We start from the raw sequence: 19,430 nt of genomic DNA on the forward strand, positions 1-19,430 counted from the left end.
AAGTTGGGCAGAGCGGAAATGTCCCTCCCCTGGGCCTCGTTGGCTCCACGCCAAGCGCCTGGCGCACGGGCCTCTGGGTAATGTAGTTCTCACCGCTTCCTGGACTGGCAGAGGTCGCCCTTCTCCTGGACCTCAGGGAGGAATGGCCCCGAGCTATGGAGAAAAGTGGAGGCGAAGCCTGAGAGGTGGTGTCTCCAGCCTCCTTGGACCAGGGAGGAGCTTCGCTGCTTTTTTAAGGTACCATACAGAGATTTTTGGAGGGTATTGTGTACAAGTAGTCACCTAGGTAGTCAGAGTTATTCAGATACAAAATGCCTCTACCCTTGGCGAGAGCCTAGTAAACATTACCTTCTTTCTCCACACATTTATGTAGAGTAGAACATTAGAGTCAGCTTTGTGAGTTTCATTATGCTCAGTAAGGAATAAGGTAAATAGAGTTTACATAGAGCCATGACAGGAATGATAAAACATCCGTTAGATGGCACCGAAGCTGGGACGAAAAGAGGAATTCTGTCTCACAGAAAATGCCTCTCCTGCCTGTGTGTGTAATCAGTGAGTGTGTCTAGCCCTGTAAGGAACAGTGTTGTGTTCATATAATATTTCTTCCTCCATATTCTTAGATATGCTTCTTTTAGGATTGTAACAACTTTCTAAACAGAAGAGTCACTTAGCATATGCCATTTTAAAGTAGAACAGTGTCTGTAGTGTTCAGAGTCAGAGCACTTGTGCAAAGGGGACACCAGAATACCAGAATAAAGGTTTGGGACACCTAGCTTTCACCTCCTTGATGGGAAATTTTGATCATTGATACTGTTACTGCAGGGACAGTGCCTGCATGGGGAGTTGAGATCATCTCAGAAAAACGGTTGTGAAATGAAAATTACTGAAAGCCATTGTATTAGTCAGGATTCTCCAGAGAAACACAGAACCAGTAGGGTACACAGATGTACAAGAGGGGATTTATTATGGGAATTGGCTCATCCAGTTATGGAGGCTAAGAAGTCCCAGGATATGCCTTTTGCAACCTGGTAAAACACGAAGGTGGGTGGTATCATTCAGTCTGCATCTGAAGGCCTGAAAACCAAGGGAGCCTATGGTGAAATTCCCAGTTGGAGGCTGAAGGCCTGAGAACTGGGTGAGGGTCATTCTTGTATGTTCCAGAGTCCAAAGGCCCAAGATCCAAGAACTTTAATGTTGGAAAACAGAAGAAGGTGGATGATCCAGGGCAAGAAGAGAGTAACTTGCTCTTTCTCTGCCTTTTTGTTCTATCTTGGCTCTCAAAGCATTGGATGTTGGCCCCTAACACTGATGAGGCCAGATCTCCTTTACATTGCCTACAGACTCAAATGCTAATATCTTCCATAAACATTCTCACAGACATATCCTGCACTAAGGTTTTCCCAACTATTTGGGTAGCCCTTAATGCAGGCAAGTTGACACAAAACGTTGTATGTCACAACTATTAATAATCTTGTGGCTAGGCCAGGCGCAGTGGCTCATGCCTGTAATCCCAGCACTTTAGGAGGCCGAGGCACGTGGATCATGAGGTCAAGAGATCAAGACCAGCCTGGCCAACATGGTGAAGCCCTGTCTGTACTAAAAATACAAAAATTAGCTGGGTGTGGTGGCATGCGCCTGTAGTCCCAGCTACTTGGGAGGCAGAGGCAGGAGAATCGCTTGAACCCAGGAGGTGGAGGTTGCAGTGAGCCGAGATCACACCACTGCACTCCAGCCTGGTGACAGAGTGTGACTCCGTCTCAGAAGAGAAAAAAAGAAAAAGAATATTGAACATAATTAATTGAACTGAACATAGACTTACTTTGCTTTTTTTAGTGCACTCATATATAAGTCTATAAGTACATTTGGCTTGACTCTGGAAAAGTTTACCCTGAAGACACGTAGAGCAGATAGCTCTTCAGTTGCTGAATTTAAGTCTTGTATGAAAAGGAAAGGGAGAGGGTCTGGCTCTAGCATGATTTCATATAGAAAGTAAGTGGGGAGCCCTTCTGAGTGACTCCACAAAGGGCTCATTTTGCCTGCATATTTGAGTGTCTAACGGTAATTTTTTTTTTTTTTTTTTGAGGAAGAGTCTTGCTCTGTTGCCCAGGCTGGAGTGCAGTGGCAGGATCATAGCTTACTGCAGCCTCAAACTCTTGGGCTTCAGCGACATTTCTGTGTCAGCTTCCTGAGTATATGGGATTGCAGGCACTCACTACTGTGCCCAGCTAATTTTAAAAAAAAAAAAAATATATATATATATATATATTTTTTTTTTACAGACAGGGTTCTTGCTCTGTTGCCCAGGCTGGTTTAAAACTCCTGGTCTCAAGTGATCCTCCCGCCTCAGCCTCCCAAGTAGCTGGGGCTACAGGTACACACAGCTCTTATGGCAATTTCTTAGGCTAATAGTCGAAATAGGGAAATAGTAAGCTTGGAAAGTGCCAGAAAATCTGTATATCTACTTGTTTTTGTTGTTTAAGTAGATAAATTAACTAGGCTGCTCATGGAAATAACTGGCTTGCCAAATTCAATTTGTTAAAATTAATCTCCCTTGAGTTATACAAATGCATACACAGCACAAACATTGCAAAATACATATTTTAAGGTAATTTACAAATTAGTTAATTTTAATTTTTTTAGAGACAGGGTCTCACTGTCATCCAGGCTGGAGTGCAGTGGCACAATCAGAGCTCACTGTAGCTTTGAATTCCTGGGCTCAAGCAATCCTCCCACCTCAGCCTCCAGAGTAGCTGGAAACACAGGCGTGCACCTGCACCACTATGCCCCGATAATTTTTTGATTTTTTGTAGGGATGGGGTCTCACCATGTTGCTCAGGCTGATAAAGTTTTAATAGATTATTTTTTAGAGCAGTTTTGGTTCATAGGAAAATTGAGCAAAAAATTATGGAGCTTCCACATATCCCTTGCCCCATGCATGTACAGCCACTCCACTATAAACATTCCCCACTAGAATAGTATATTTGTTACAATTGATGGTACGTTGGCATATCATTATCATCCCAAATCCATAGTTCACATTAGGATTTACTCTAGCTGGACGTTATATGGGTTTTGACAAAGGTATAGTGACCTGTATACACACCATGGTAGTATCACAGAGTAGTTTCACTGCCCTGAAAGTCCTCCGTGCTCCACCTGTTCATCCCTTCCTCCCTTCTCCCAAACCCCTGGCAACCACTCATTTTTTACTGTCTCCATAGTTTTGCTTTTCCTGGAATGTCATATAGTTCAAATCACAGTATGTAGTCCTTTTAGTTTGGATCCTGTAATAGTCCGTTTTCGCGCTGCTGATAAAGATACCCAAGACTGGGCAATTTACAAAGGAAAGAGGTTTAATGGAGAACTCACAGCTCCACGTGGCGGGGGAAGCCTCACAATTATCGCAGAAGGCAAGGAGGAGCAAGTCACATCCTAGGTGGATGGCAGCAGGCAAAGAGAATAAGCTTGTGCAGGTAAACTCCCGATTTTAAAGCCATCAGATCTCGTGATACTAATTTACTGTCATGAGAACAGTGTGGGAAAAACCCACCCCTATAATTCAGTCACCTCCCACTGGGTTCCTCCCATGACATGTGGGACTTATAATTCAAGATGAGATTTGAGTGGGGACACAGCCAAACCATATCAGATCCTTTCACTTAGAAATATGTATTTAAGGTTCTTCCATATCTTTTATTATTTATTTTAATGTGGATAAATATACCACTTTCTAGATGTACCACACTTATCTATTCACTTACTGAAGGACATTTTGGTTGCTACCAAATTTTGCCAATTATGAACAAAGGTGCTATATTCATGTACAAGATTTTCTGTGGACCTAAATGTTTAACTCATTTGAGTAAAACCAAGAAGCAGTATTACTGGATCTATGGTAATTGTTTTGGCATTGTTTCACATTTCAAATCAGTTGAGAAACCTTCTCAGGTATCTTAGAGGAAGCAAAAACAAAGTGCTTCTTCCTTTTTTCCTTTTTCTTTTTTTTTTTTGAGACGGAGTCTCGCTCTGTCGCCCAGGCTGGAGTGCAGTGGCGCAATCTCGGCTCACTGCAAGCTCCGCCTCCTGGGTTCACGCCATTCTCCTGCCTCAGCCTCTCCGAGTAGCTGGGACTACAGGCGTCCGCCACCATGCCCGGCTAATTTTTTGTATTTTTTAGTAGAGACAGGGTTTCACTGTGGTCTCGATCTCCTGACCTCGTGATCCGCCCGCCTCGGCCTCCCAAAGTGCTGGGATTACAAGCGTGAGCCACCGCACCCGGCCTCCTTTTTCAATAATCTCTGAGCCTCCAGATGTCCGTGAATGTCACCCTTTGAATAGACATACACATACACACAACACAGTCACACCGCATAAGTGTGTTACTATTGCACACCTATCTGCAGGACCAGAGTTCAATTACCCATTTCCTTAATATCTAGTGCACAGGAATATGGAGAAAGTGTCAGCATGTTAAATGACATCAGATTGACACAAAACTAAAACACACAGCATTCCAGAATGTGGCAAATTCTGGACAAATGTCTCAACTTCAAGAATAATAATAAAAACTGGTAGCTGTGTATTATTATAGTCTCACCAGATGAAACTACTAATAGCCATATAGATTCATTTTGGATCTGATTGCAATAAATTTGTCTTAAAAATCAATTTTGGAGACAATTCGAGGTGCCTGAGCACTGACGGTATATTTTACGATGCCTTAAATAATGATTGATAAAGTTATAGGAATTATGAAAGAGCTCTTATGCTTGGAAACGCATTCTGAAGAGATGCAGCATTGAATGGCAAGATGTGGGGATTGTAAGTAAAATAATTATGTGTGAAAAGAGTTGAAACAGGAACGGCTACTAAATGATAAGTAATAATGGAAGATTTAGGAAGGTTTCATAGTGCTTCTGAACACAGTCCTTTCCATTTGTGTATGTACTTGAAAATATCCATTAGAAGAGGAAAAATGTGTTTTTGTACCCATTACTTGTTAAGAGGGATGGACTAAAAAGGGCAGGTGGAAACTTGTGGTTTCAGGGATTTAAGTATATATTAAAATAGAAATTGTATACTTTAAATATGCAGAATTTAAGACAACTAGATTTCACTTAAGCCACTTTTAAAAACACAAGTAATAAATACTCAAAAGTTGTCACTTCTTAATCATTTTACTGTTTTACTCTTATATATACATTGTTCTATAGTGAGCAGGTGTATGAAAATCTATCCCAAAGGCCAACGAAGCTGAAAGGCCAAAGAAGGAGAAAGAGGCCAAATTGTTTTCAGAAACATTTCATAGGGACTCATGAACAGAACTGATGTCTTGTGCAGCTGTGAGAAAATGGATCCCTGTATCTGCCCTCCAGAAGGCAGTTTCCTTTACATCCTTTACAGGACCCTTTTTGTAGTGGTCAACAAGGCTGGAGGTTTTTTTTGTTGTTTTTTTAAGACGGAGTCTCGCTCTGTTGCCAGGGTGGAGTGCAATGGCATGATCTCGGCTCACTGCAACCTCCACCTCCTGGGTTCAAGTGATTCTCCTGCCTCAGCCTCCCAAGTAGCTGGGATTACAGGCACCCATGGGCTACCACAACCGGCTAATTTTTCTATTTTTAGTAGAGATGGGGTTTCGCCATGTTAGCCAGGATGGTCTCCATCTCCTGATCTCATGATCTGCCCACCTTGGCCTCCCAAAGTGTTGGGATTACAGGCATGAGCCAACACGACCGGCCTGGAGTTTTTTGTTTTTTTTTTTTGAGACGGAGTCTCGCTCTTTCACCCAGGCTGGAGTGCAGTGGCGCGATCTCGGCTCACTGCAGGCTCCGCCCCCCGGGGTTCACGCCATTCTCCTGCCTCAGCCTCCCTTGTAGCTGGGACTACAGGCGCCTGCCACCTCGCCCGGCTAATTTTTTGTATTTTTAGTAGAGACGGGGTTTCACCGTGTTAGCCAGGATGGTCTCGATCTCCTGACCTTGTGATCCGCCCGCCTCGGCCTCCCAAAGTGCTGGGATTACAGGCGTGAGCCATTGCGCCCGGCCCCGGCCTGGAGTTTTTAGGGTAAAACATGTGCAGCTGTTCACGTCTTCAGACTTTCTTGCCAAGATTTGTGACCACTGGGGGAGAGAAGCATTTTGATGATATCTATGCTACTGCCTCAGAACATAGGTGACCATGACAGCTTCACTTCAAGATGGCATCAGTCTTGCCACACCACAGGCTGTATGGTTCCTATATACATGTTCTTGAGGTTATCTGTGGCTACTGTATTGGCATGGTGAAAGTAGAATACAATGGTGAGACACTACCCACTTCTTCTCAGTTCATGTTCAATGACATTATTTTGACAACTTGTAGTTGGCCATGGTGGGAGTATTTTACCAGGGAAATTGGCAAATATTAAAAACCAGGGCTTATTTATTTCATGAATGGTTAGACCTAAGAAAGTGATGGAGAATTTGTCAATGAAGGTAGTGTTTCAGGTATATAGTGTCTGTAGTTGTTACACTGTGAATAGACCAAAAAATTGAGAAAATATTTTCCCAGTATTTGAAAACAATTTTATCATTTAGCAAAGGAGTGCATCACATTACTGAAGAATGAGTAAATTTCCAACATAAGTCTTTGTTATACATGTCTATTTATTAATGAAAAAGAAAATATCACAACATCCATTTAAAAATAAGCAAAAGATATTAATAAACATTCTTCTAAAGAGGATATACAGGTGGCAACTAGATACAAGGTGTTCAAATGTTCAATACCATAACATCATTTGTATTTTTAGTAGAGATGTGGTTTTACCATGTTTGCCACTGATTTTGAATGAGGGTTAAAAAATTCAATAAAATCACAGACAGATGCTATTATACAGCTATTAAAACAACTAAAATTAAAAAGACTAACCATACCAAGTATGGCAAGAGAAACAAGAAGGTTCACATACTGTTGATGAGAACGCAAATGGTACAGTTAGGTTATAGTCTGGCCGTATCTTTAAAAGTGAAGCATTCACGTACACTGTACTACTGACACAGGAGAAATAAAGCATTTCTGCATATTAAGAGTTATATGCCTATGTTCATAGTAGCATTATTTGCAACAGCCCAAAACTGGAAAGCATCCAACTGTTTATCCAAATTGTGACATATCCACAGACTATTTCTCAGCAATACAAATGAACTATTCACATAAGCAATATTGATAAATCTTAAAAATAATTGTGCACCGGCTGGTGCGGTGGCTTATGCCTGTAATCCCAGCACTTTGGGAGGCCAAGGTGGGCGGATCACGAGGTCAAGAGATCAAGACCATCCTGGCAAACATGGTAAAACCACATCTCTACTAAAAATACAAAAATTAGTTGGGCATGGTAGCGCGTGCCTGTAGTCCTAGCTTCTCAGGAGGCTGAGGCAGGAGAATCGCTGGAACCCAAAAGGAGGAGGTTGGAGTGAGCCAAGATCGCGCCACTGCACTCCAGCCTGGTGACAGAGTGAGACTCCATCTCAAAAAAAAAAAAAAATTGTGCATCATCAGGAAAAATGGAGTAAGTATTTTACGATTCAATTCACATAAAATCCTAGAAAACACAAACTATTCTCCTGTAGGGAAAGTAAATGACGGAACTCCTGAAGGCCTGAAAAGTGCACGCAGAGATTGTAAAACAGCAAGAGGTGAATCATGAATATGTTCATGATCATGATTATGATGGTTTCACAGGCTTATATGACAAACTCTTCAAATTATACACCATAAATGGATGTAAACTATGGCATGTCACTTATACATCAAGAAAGTTTGTAAAACATGTTTCAAAATAAAGTATCTGATCACCCACCTTTCAGAAACCAGAATGCCTGGCAATCTCATGTTGACTGCACTCTCTCTTCAGGCCTGGGGAAGGGCAACCATGCGTCCCTCCATGCAGGAAATGTTGGCAAGCAACGAAGGCTGTGGCCATTTGAGACAACAGCAACACTGGTGGAAATCACAAGAGCTATCAATACATCCCTGGCCTATAGGACTTCTATGATCTTTATCCTCCTTTTTCTGCCTCTACAGCAATGAACTTGAAGTTAACAACCTAGAAAGCCAACAAGAATTAAAAAAAAAAAACCTTTAATTATTTTTGCTGACAATAACCTCAGCTATTGGACATACACAGATTTCTAGGTCCTATGACTGCTCAAAGCCACGGTCACGGGAAGATTTGTAAATGTACTTTTACAAGAGGCACATTCCAACTAGTTTGCTACAGTACACACAGTACAGAAATACCTGGGTACCAATTACAGTTCACATTTGACTCCCATTGTCTTCTGCGTAACATCAGCCTATGGAATGTTTGATATCAGGGTGTGTCTCCTTATAGAACCCCATGAAAAGCTTCTCAGCAGCACTGGGCATCATATGACATCCTCTGGAAACAATGGAATAAAATTGTCCTATTCCCTGAAGCAAACATATGTGTCGTAACAGCTGGCCTCTCCTCAGGATGACCTCTAGTCTCACAGAAAGAATAGGGATCCAGGCCACAAATTAGAGTAACCAAAACCTTGCATTGTTTCCTAGGAGATTTTAGGTAGCAAAGCAAGTATGACCAAAACCAGAATTAGAATTACTCTGTCATCTTACTTTTCCTGCAGAGGCCTACAAAAGCCATCCATTCCTTCATATAGAGTTGAAGTCTGTTTCCCAGCCACCTCACACAGTAAACAAAACCCCAAGACTACAGATAGATTCAAATATAAGGCTTTTATTAGTGCACAAACTGGAGCAATGTGAGGCAGCCATTCACCACGTGGTGACTTGGAGGCTGGAAGAATGACCAAGTGTCATATGAGACCAAGAATTTACATGAAGGGAATCCTTGCACATAAGTATCCAGCAGAACCAAGGCTGGGCCCTCCTGACCAAAACTGGGTCACATGTATGCTGTGATCAGTCAGAAAAAAGAATGAATTTTCTCTAAAGGCTTAGATTGCTCAAGATTTCCTCCAAAGACTTAAGAGAACACACAGATGTCTGCCTTGTCTTAGTACATAGGGGTGACCAATGCCCACTGTTCAAGGTGGTAGAGGATAGATGGTTTCTACCAGAGAAACAAGGAAGAATGAGGTTCAACTTCAGGCAGATGGCTCCCGCACAAAGGTTCTCAACTGCTACAATACTACAGACAGCACATTCCCTGTAGGTCTAAGGCTCTACTTAAGTGTGGACTTTCAGGAGCTAAATGATGATAGACCTTGAGTTGAAGGCGCTTCCACATTTGCTGCATTCATGAGGCCTCTATGTGTTATGACATTTTTGGTGATGTATGAGGCTGGAGCATTGGCTAAAGGAATTCCCACATTTGTCACACTCATAAGGCCTTTCTCCAGTGTGAACCACTTGGTGTTGAATGAGGCCAGACTTTTGGCTAAAGGACTTTCCACACTGGCCACACTCATAAGGCCTTGCTCCAGTATGAATTCTCCGGTGTTGAATAAGGATGGAGCTTTGACTAAAGGATTTCCCACAGTCACCACACTTATAAGGCCTTTCTCCAGTGTGAACTCTCTGGTGTTTAATGAGGGTAGCTTTTTGACTAAAGGATTTTCCACACTGGCCACACTCATAAGGCTTTGCTCCAGTGTGAATTCTTCGATGTTGATTAAGAATGGCACTTTGACTAAAGGAATTCCCACATTCACCACACTTATAAGGCCTTTCTCCAGTGTGAACTCTTTGGTGTTTAACAAGGGTGGCTTTTTGGCTAAAGGATTTCCCACACTGGCTACACTCATAAGGCCTTGCTCCAGTGTGTATTTTCTGGTGGTCAACAAGGCTGGAGTTTTGTCTAAATAATTTTCCACATTCGCTGCACTCATAAGGCCTTTCTCCGGTGTGGATTCTCCGATGGTCATTCAGGTGGGAGGTTTGGCTAAAGAATTTTCCACATTCATTGCACTCCCAAGGCCTTTCTCCAGTATGGACTCTCTGGTGCTGAACAAGTGAGTACTTGCCACGGAAGGCTTTCCCACATTTGCTACACTCATAAAGCTTTTTTCCAGTGTAGACTCTTGGATGGTGAACAGGAGTGTGTTTATGTCTGGAAGCCTTCCCACATTCATCTGACTCGTAATGACTTTTTTGACTGCGAATGTCTTCCTCACATTCAGTAATTGTGCTGGGTTTCTTGCCTCCAGGAAAGACCAGGGACTTCAGAAGCCCCAACATGGCTGGGAGGTCCTTTCCAACCTCCCATTTGCGAAAGGGCTTCAGTGACATACGGAATAGGCAGCACTTCACATATGAGGCTCTGTCCATGTCCCTCTTCAAGGATTTCTTTGCACTGTGATGCTTCTGGTGCTGGTGATGGTTTGTACATTCTCCAACCAAGTATGGTTTCTGCCCAGGGAGATCAGCTAGATGCAGAATATCTTTCAGGACTGGGACACACATCTCACAGGATTGAGTCTTCTGTGTGGATGAACCTGCCTTTGACTGTGACACTCCTACAGAAACATTCTGGTCAGAAGGTGTCTCTTCATCCTCTGTTCCATGGCCACAACCTGAAAGCAGAGAACTGCTGATGAAATATACATTGACTATGCTGAGAGAAAGAAGCCCCATTACACACATACCAAACGAATGATTTGCCAGGTTTGTTTTGAGGATAATGGAGCTGGGGGCAAGTTGAGGAAGGGGTTGCTTTGCAATACTGGATCTCTAAAGATCACAGAATGAGGGAGGCCTCACCAAATAAAGGACACAAGGATGGGATGAAGGACAGGGAATGGCATTGTCTTCAAACCATTCCTCTACCAACAGCCTCAAAAGTTATCCTTGAGTAGCCTTCCAATTCCTAAAACTCACCACATAGTCTTCAGGAGGACCTTGTCTGCTGGTGACACCTGCATGCTATGCAGAAGGTTGACTGTGCCCAAGCCCAGAAAAATACAATTGAAACTGAGTAGCAAGTGATATGATCACATATCATGTGATCATCTATACATACTTCATGAGACATTATGTGTGTGTCAATGTTGGAAAACATTGCAGAGGGAGCAGTGCAGAGAAGCAGATGATGCATGAAGATCAGAAAGGTGGAGGCAGCCAGGTGCTAGAAGTCATAGATAAAAACAATAAGACAGACAAATGTCAAGTACTGGGAAGAAAATATAGAAATGAGGTTTGGCCAAGTGGCATGTGCACCCAAACAGTGGTGAAGACAGGACAGGCTCCTTATGTGATCTGAAAACAGCCCAGATATCATGCCCCCAACCAGTTGCCACTCAACAAGCCCAGGCCTTCTCTGAGACCATGTTCACCCTATAAAGCAACCAGGTTTCTCCGCACACCCTCAGTTGTCTAGCTATGTGGGACCTTCATGAAGCCAAGTCCTACCAGAAAGACAGAACATGTGAGTGATCAGCACTGATGCAGAACGACTCAGCACACAACAGCCCATGGGCAAGAAAGTTAGTATCATTAAACAAACAAACAAACAAACAAACAAACTAGAAGGAGTAAGAAGAGCCCATTGTCCCCATAAGTATAGACCATGACAATGACTACAATCATGACACAGGTAGCCACAGGAAAATGTCAGCTAGCAGATGGGGGTGCAGGGAACTTGGGACACAAGGTGTCATGGATCTGAACACAGACACCCAGCCAAGAAGAGAGCAAGCAACAGAGATCCATTTGGCTGACTGAAGAACACCTGCTTCCCAGACCACTGGGCAGCAGGTGTTAGGGCTGCTCAGGCAGTGCACAGTGCTGGCTCCCATAGCACATATCCCAAGAAAGTGGGGAAGTCAGCAAAAGACCATAGACAGACCAGGACACTGGAGTTGGTATTAGGGCCTTACCCAGTGAGGCTACAAGGGCAAAGTTCTCCAGCATCACTTCAAGGTACAGGAGTCTCTGAGCCTCATCAAGAAGTCCCCACTCGTCCTGTGAGAAGTAAATGGCGATGTCCTCAAAGGTCACACAGCCCTGTCATGATGGGGACAGGTCACTCCACAATCAACGCCTCCACAAGTTCATCCACCCACGCAATCATCCCCACCTTAAGGAAATACAGGCCCTGGTGACACAGATGCCCACTCTCTCTTCATGGTCCCAGTGATCACTGTATCCTTCTACGGCACCAACCAGGAGGTGGGCAGGATGCACCACATCTAAACTTTGGGCCCAGTATGTAGGGGTGTATCCCTTCTTGTCAGGCAGTTCCCCAGGACTCTTTCAGATAGTGCCTCCTAGACACAATCAAATGTGGGTTCACCTTTGACCCTTAAGTCCTCAATGCCAAGGGCCTGGGTCCTTCAGTTCACACTCCCTCTCCATGTGCACATCATTCTTTGAACCATACTCACTCAGTCTCACTCCCACGGCCACCTCCACCCCTCTGTCTGCCAAATTGAGACAGCATCCAGTGCTACACAGACCTCTGATGGTTCCTACTGTCATAGACAGCCCCCATCCTGCTGTGAAGGGCTATCTTCCTGACTCTGTTCCTTGCTTCAACCTCAGCCACCAAGAATCACCTGATGTCAGATACTGATGGCCGTCCTCCACTTGTGCTGCACTTGATGTCCCCTCTTCAATCAACAATCTTCCTCTCACCTCTTAACCCTCATTCAAAATCAGTGGCCTCAGTGGCACAGACTCTCAGTGGCTCTCTACCTCCAACCTAATGAACACTTGTACTCCTAAACTTATTCAACTGCTTGACTGACACCCTCCCCAGACTCACCAAGGGTCACAACAAATTCCTGGCGAGTTTTTACCATGGTGAATAAGCACTAGTCCTAGTGTTTTAGTCAGTTTGGGCTGCTAGCATAATACCACAAACTGGGTGGCTTATCAACAACAGAAATTTATTTCTCACAGATCTGCAGGCAGGAAGCCTGAGATCAGAGTGCCAGCATGGTCAGGTTCCGGTAGGGGCTCTTTCCAGGTTGCAGACTGCTGACTTCTTGTATCCTCACTTGTTGGAAACAGCACTAGGTAGTACCTCTCTGGCCTCTTTGTTTAAGAGCACTCACTAATCCCATTCATTAGGGCTCCACCCTCATGACCTAATTATCTCCCAAAGGCCCAACCTCCAAATACCATCACACTGGAATTAGGGTTTAAGCATATGAATTTTGCAGGGACACAGTCCACTGTACCTGGCCTCAGTGTCATCTTCTACCAATTATTTCTTAATCTCCATGTCTGTCTTATGTCCCTAATGCCTTGGAAGCCTTGACCACTTATCAGATGATATGATTTGGCTGTGTCCCCACCCAAATCTCATCTTAAATTGTAGTTCCCACAATTCCCATGTCATGGGAGGGACCTGGTGGGAGGTGATCGAATCATGGGGGCATGCTGTTTCCCACGCTGTTCCCATGCTGTTCTCATGATAGTAAATAAGTCTCACAAGATTTGATGGTTTTATAAGGGGGGAGTTCCCCTGAACAAGTTCTCTCTTGTCTGCTGCCATGCAAGACATGCCTTTCACCCTCCACCATAATTGTGAGGCCTCCCCAGCCACGTGGAATCGTGAGTCCATTAAACCTCTTTTTCCTTACAAATTACCTAGTCTCAAGCACATCTTTATCAGCAGCGTGAAAATGGACTAATACAGTAAATCAGTGTGAGTAAAGTGGCGCTCTGCTGTAAAGATAACTGAAAATGTGGAAGCAATTTTGGAACTGGGGAACAGGCAGAGGTTGGAACAGTTTGGAGAGCTCAGAAGAAGACATGAAAATATGGGAAAGTCTGGAACTTCCTAGAGACTTGCTGTCTTTATCAGCAGTGTGAAAACAGACTAATACACCAGATCATCCTCTTTCCTACAATCTTCCCATGACCACTTTTCTCTCACAACTGTTTGTAATGCTCACCACCTCTACCACATGTCCAAGCACAAGACACAGTCATAGCCCCAACCTTTTCTTTTCTGTCTTTTTGTTTTGTTTTGGTTTTGAGATAGAGTCTCACTCTGTTACCCAGGCTGGAGTGCAGTGGTGTGGTCTCGGCTCACTGCAACCTCCACCTCCTGGGCTCAAGCAATTCTCCTGCCTCAGCCTCCCTAGTAGCTGGGATTACAGGTGCCTGCCACCACGCCTGGCTAATTTTTGCATTTTTAGTGGAGACGGAGTTTCACCATGTTGGCCAAGCTGGTCTAGAACTCCTGACTTCAAGTGATCCACCTGCCTCGGCCTCCCAAAGTGCTGGGATTACAGGTGTGAGCCACTACGCCCAGCCCTGTCCTGCGTTATAAATAGCATTATCTTCACGACCAGGATTACTCACTCCTAATTGTGACCCATAGCTACTCTGGGCCAAACACTGGTCACCACCTTTTAGATGTCTCCATCTTAAACCACTTCCAGAATTCTAGATGTACATGGACAGCTACTCACTTCATGTCTCCATATATCATTCTTTGGAATATCTCAGACTATGATAATAGCTAAAGACAAAACTCCTGTTATCCTTAATGAAAATTAATTGGCTGGGGGCATGGTGGCTCACGCCTGTAATCCCAGCACTTTGGGAGGCCAAGACAGGTGGATCACCTGAGGTCAGGAGTTTGAGACCAGCCTGGCCAACATGGTGAAACCCTGTCTCTACTAAAAATACAGAAAAAAAAAAAATTAGCTGGGCATGGTGGCATGTGCCTGTAGTCCCAACTACTCAGGTGGCTGAGGCAGGAGGATCGCTTGAACCCGGGAGGTGGAGGCTGCAATGAGCCGAGATCGAGCCACTGCACTCCAGCCTGAGTGACAGAGTGAGACTCTGTCTAAAAATAGATAAATAAATAAATAAAATAAAAATAAAATCAATCCTATTACATGCTATTTGATGGAACTTCCATCCTTTCAGATGCTAAACTCAAAATGCCTGGAGTAATGCTTGATCACTATCTCTTACCCTCAAAATCTGAAAATGCAAGCAGGCCTAATTAAAAATCTGACCCAGAATCCAGCCAGTTCTTCTACCTTCACAGCCACCACACTGGCGAAGCCACTATCAAAACTCACCTTGGCCACCGCAGTAGCCTCCTCCCTGGTCTTTCTATCACCTCCATCACACCCACAGAGTATTCTCTATGCTGCATTAACAGTGAACCTGATGAGACCAGTGTCAGATAACCTCCCTTCTCTTCTCTAAACCTCCCATTGTTTCCATCACCTCCAGAAAAAACACCGAATTTCTCAGAGCCATTCCAGGCCTGAGTCCTGCCCTGCTGCTCTGAGTTCCCATGAGAAAGAAAGGAGAGTTGGGTTTCCCTGAACCAGCTCAGCTTCACTGCCAACCTTATACATTATTGTACGTAGGCGGGGCAACCTTTCACACCTCATTCCATTGTCTGCCAGCAGTAAGAACTTCTACAAATAACCACCAGTCTAGAATCAGGATGCCAAGCTTGGGGTTTGTGAAGAGTCCTTAGGTAAAAGAACTGGATGGTGGTAAAAAAGATCCATGAAAAAACCCCAGGATGGGGCCAGGACCAGTGAGGGCCTGGGACACCCTCCACTCACCTTTGTGAGGTCCATATGTGTTTCTGGAGACACAGTAACCTGTGGAAAGCCAAAGATCATGAAAGGCAGGTGACCATACAGGGCTCTACCGATTCAGGCTTCCCTGGATTCCTGTCCAGGCCAGAGCCAGGTGGACTGAGGATGCCTGCATTATTTCTGAGCCTCAGCGTTCCAGTCCTCAGTGCTAACTCTTAGCAACTGTGGTACCTTGCACAAGAACTCAACCTCCCTGTGCCTCTGTGTTATTCCATTCTATTCTAGTCTAACTCCACGAGGTTTTTGGAAAACTTTGAAAGACCTAACTCAGACCATATGCCACTTCTGTACACAACCCTCCACGGCTCCTAGCATCCTAAGAATTGAGGGAAAACTCCTCACCTTGGCACTCCAGGTATGAACCTTCTTCACTCTATCTCCAAGAGTTTAGAAACGCTGGTCCCTTTGCCTGTCACCCTTTTCCGTGCCTCATCACCCAAGTTCTGGAAATAGGGACCCCACCAACGAGCCCCCACTGTACTGGACATGAGGATCTCGACCGTAGCGACCCAAGAAGGCACTAATTTGGGGATGAAGGAGGGTGAGGCCCAGTAGAGGCAGCGCTCACCTGAGTCGGGGCCCTCAGCGCGGCCGCAGCCATCGGAGTCTGTGGGCAGAGCGGGGCCGGGACCCGACAGCTACGGGCGCGGGGACCTAGGCAAAGCCGTCAACCCCGCCGCCGCCGACCCTTAGACCCCCCACTGTTCAGTGGGAGGACCCCTCCCCTCGCGCCTTCCGACTCTCGCCAAACAAAGCGCTCCCAAAGCTCTGACGGTCTGGATGCACCCAAGCGCTGCAAAAATGACCGCCACTGAAGTGATACCGGAAGTCCCTCCCCGACTCATTGGTCCCAAAGCGGAAATGACCCTTTTCTCAGCGCGAATTGGCTCAGCATCCCTGCGGCTGGAGGCAAAACCTTCTGGGTACTGTAGTCCCCGCTGGTACCCAGTGCTCAGGGAAGGATGCTGTGGCCCAGTGTCACCTCAAACAAAAGCCAAGCGGCCGCGCTGGGGGCGTAGGGAAATGGCGTCGCCACAGTGCAGGAGAGGGCTGGGCCTTGTCGCTCCTTAAACGGGCCGCTGGTCGATTTCTGTGGTCCCGTCGCGGCTGAGCGCCCACGTGATTAGAGGCATTGATTCAGGCTCAGGAAGCTGAGGCCAGATCCACACCGACGCGTATTCCACACGTATTCGACGCTCCTTCGGGAGCGAAGGAGCCTCGTCCCCCTCCCCTGCGGGGTCAAGGCGTTCGAGGCCGTGCCGGGGCCAAGGCTGTTCTGTGAAAGACAGGAGCTACGTAGGTGTCGCGCTGTGGGCAGGTGTTCCCGGAGGCCACGTGGGGGCCGCGCCCCCGGCTGCTCCTGCTCTGACCTGAGCCCTTTGACTATCCCCAGATACGGGAGGCGGGGCCGAGACGTCCCATGGGAAGGGGTCCTGGGCAGCTCCACCCCGGGGGACGTCTCCTCCAGGGGGGCCGGGCGAACTGGGAAGGCCTCAGAGCCGCCAAGGAAAGCGCCTCTGCTTCCCTGAGTCCCCTCCTGGGTCTGGGAGCTGCTCCTGCGTTTTCTGACGCCCTCTCCACCGCCCCTCGGCTGAGAACTGGGTCCAGATGAGCCTTGGACCCCGTTGAAGATAGTCTTCTACCTCGTCTCTCACACCTGCTGGGACCATCTCCAACCGCCCTCAGGGCAGTAGGGAGGTAGGTGCGTTCCCAGGGCACCCCACGCGGTGGCGTACAGTGGTAGAAACGAGACCTCTGGAGCCCAAGAATGGGATTTAGTCCCCGAGGGGAAGTCCATGCTCTGCCATACAGCGGCTGGTATGGGCTTCTGGGGGCACCCTGAGACTCGGCCTATAGGGATACTCATAATGGCCTCCACGAAGGTGCAGGTTTAACCACTGGACCAGTCTCATCTGTTCATCCTCTGTTGGTAACATAATGTCCAGTTATTTTGCAGGCACAGAGCTAAAGAGTTGCAAGTTACACAGCTAGAGAATGTGCAGAAAAGAAAATGTCAGGCCCAGCACGGTGGCTCACACCTGTAATGCAAGCACATTGGGAGGCTGAGGTGGAAGGCTCACTTAGGCAACATAGCCAGACCCCGTCTCTATAAAAACTAAAAAATTACCCGGGTATGGTGGTGCACCTGTAATCCTAGCTACTCAGGATGCTGAGGTGGGAGGATTGCTTGAGCCCAGGAGATCACGGTTACAGTGAGTTATGATTATGCCACTGCACTCCAGCCTGGGCAACGGAGCCACACCCTGTCTCAATAAATAAATAAATAAATAAATTAATTAATTAATTAAATAAAAAGAAATGAGAAAAGAAAAGAAAACATTGACCCAACACTCGGAGCTGAAGTCTCACCTACCAGACTCCACCCTGTCACCACAGGAAACCAAAATATCGGGCTGTGGCCGGAACCCAAGTGCTGAAACACTTCCAAAAGCAAGGGGTCTGTTGTCTCTGAATGTTGGGTGATAACACCCCCATCCCCGCCTTGCCATCAGTAGATTTGCTTGAAGTCCTTCCAATCAAAATCCACCCTTCCAGTGCTTACCAACCTGTCCTTCCTAATCCTGAAAAGCTGCCCCAAACCGCATACTGGGGAAACAGATTTAAGCTGGACTCCTGTCTTGTTTGTTGACTTGCAATAAAGGTTTGCTTCTCTCAAAAACCTGGTGCCATGGTATTGGCTTCTGTGTGCATCGGACAGCAACCCTTTTCCTTAGTAATACTGGCACCTTCTAGGTGCCACAGTTCTGCACCTCACTACCCTATGGTCCCAGAGGCCAGCAGCCCCCACAATGGCCACCTAACACCTGCCCTCACCCTCACTGTCCTCTCAGAGTTGCCACATCAGATCAAACATGGCTCCCCAAACTTCAAGCATGTGTGTTCATCTAGGCATAGAACTAGCGGAACTGCCTGAATAACTTGGGGAGGAGGGATAGCCTAGCTCAGAAAACCTTCTGTGTGTGGCATGCCCAGGGGACAAATGACCCACCTATTCCTGAGGCCCAGTCCTTCAGGGAGAAGCCCAGCCAGAGATAAGGGAGGCTGCCAGTGGTCACAAAGCAGTAATAAATTCCATCTATGGCTAAACCTATGTGAGACCAACAGTCAATAAGTACCTAAAGAGAAAGCTGAAAAACCATTGAAGATAGAGTGCAAGAAAGTGTGAAGCCCTTAGGATGTGGATGGGTCGTTTTGTGTTTTCTTTCTGTTTGTCTATTTGTCACAGCTATTCAAGTAGAGCTTGGCAGCGTCATTCGTATAGTCCACTAACTTCTATTACTGTTCACCCAGTTAATCCCAAGGGATTCTGCAGGTACCAAATGGTGTGGGGGAGTGTTGACCTCAAGGACCATGACATCTAGCAAGGGACTGAAGATAGTGGAGGCCAGCTCCATCTGCAGGTAGAACATTCCAGAGGGCCCAGGTTTAGCTCCATCCTGTCTTTATTTTTCTGATTTCTTATCTTTAGTCTTTAGGGGTAAATAGTAGGTGTATATATTTATGAGTTACATGGCATAGTTGATACAGGCACACAGTGTGTAATAATCACATTGGGATAAATGGTATCCATCACCTCAAGCATTTATCATTTCTTTATGTTATAAGCATTCCAGTTATACTCTTAGTTATGTTTAATTCTTTTTTTTTTTTTTTGAGACAGAGTCTTGCTCTGTTGCCCACGCTGGAGTGCAGTGGCACGATCTTGGTTCTCTGCAAGCTCCGCCTCTTGGGTTAACGCCATTCTCCTGCCTCAGCCTCCTTAGTAGCTGGGACTACAGGCTCCCGCCACCACGCCCGGCTAATTTTTTGTATTTTTAGTAGAGATGGGGTTTCACCATGTTAGCC

The 19,430-nt window shown here is 45.8% G+C and overlaps 1 protein-coding gene across 7 annotated transcripts; it reads right to left on the bottom strand.

Moving 5' to 3' along the window:
- Window positions 1-8,738: 8,738 nt before the first annotated feature.
- ZIK1 (zinc finger protein interacting with K protein 1) lies at window positions 8,739-16,409 on the bottom strand. Of its 7 annotated transcripts, none has more exons than XM_055239927.2 (4): window positions 16,132-16,406; window positions 15,528-15,566; window positions 11,859-11,985; window positions 8,739-10,556 (listed from the first exon to the last, which is right to left on the bottom strand). In XM_055239927.2, exons 1-4 carry the CDS (start codon window positions 16,162-16,164, stop codon window positions 9,292-9,294), a joined length of 1,464 nt encoding a protein of 487 aa, XP_055095902.1. In that variant the 5' UTR covers window positions 16,165-16,406; the 3' UTR covers window positions 8,739-9,291. The 7 variants fall into 7 exon arrangements, with proteins under 7 accessions (XP_055095902.1, XP_055095904.1, XP_055095905.1 ...); XM_055239929.2 differs by having other exon boundaries at window positions 11,859-11,943; window positions 16,132-16,382; XM_055239930.2 differs by having other exon boundaries at window positions 15,906-16,382.
- Window positions 16,410-19,430: the final 3,021 nt, after the last annotated feature.

Source organism: Symphalangus syndactylus, chromosome 13 (assembly GCF_028878055.3).
Source record: "Symphalangus syndactylus isolate Jambi chromosome 13, NHGRI_mSymSyn1-v2.1_pri, whole genome shotgun sequence".
NCBI classification, from domain to species: Eukaryota; Metazoa; Chordata; class Mammalia; order Primates; family Hylobatidae; genus Symphalangus; species Symphalangus syndactylus.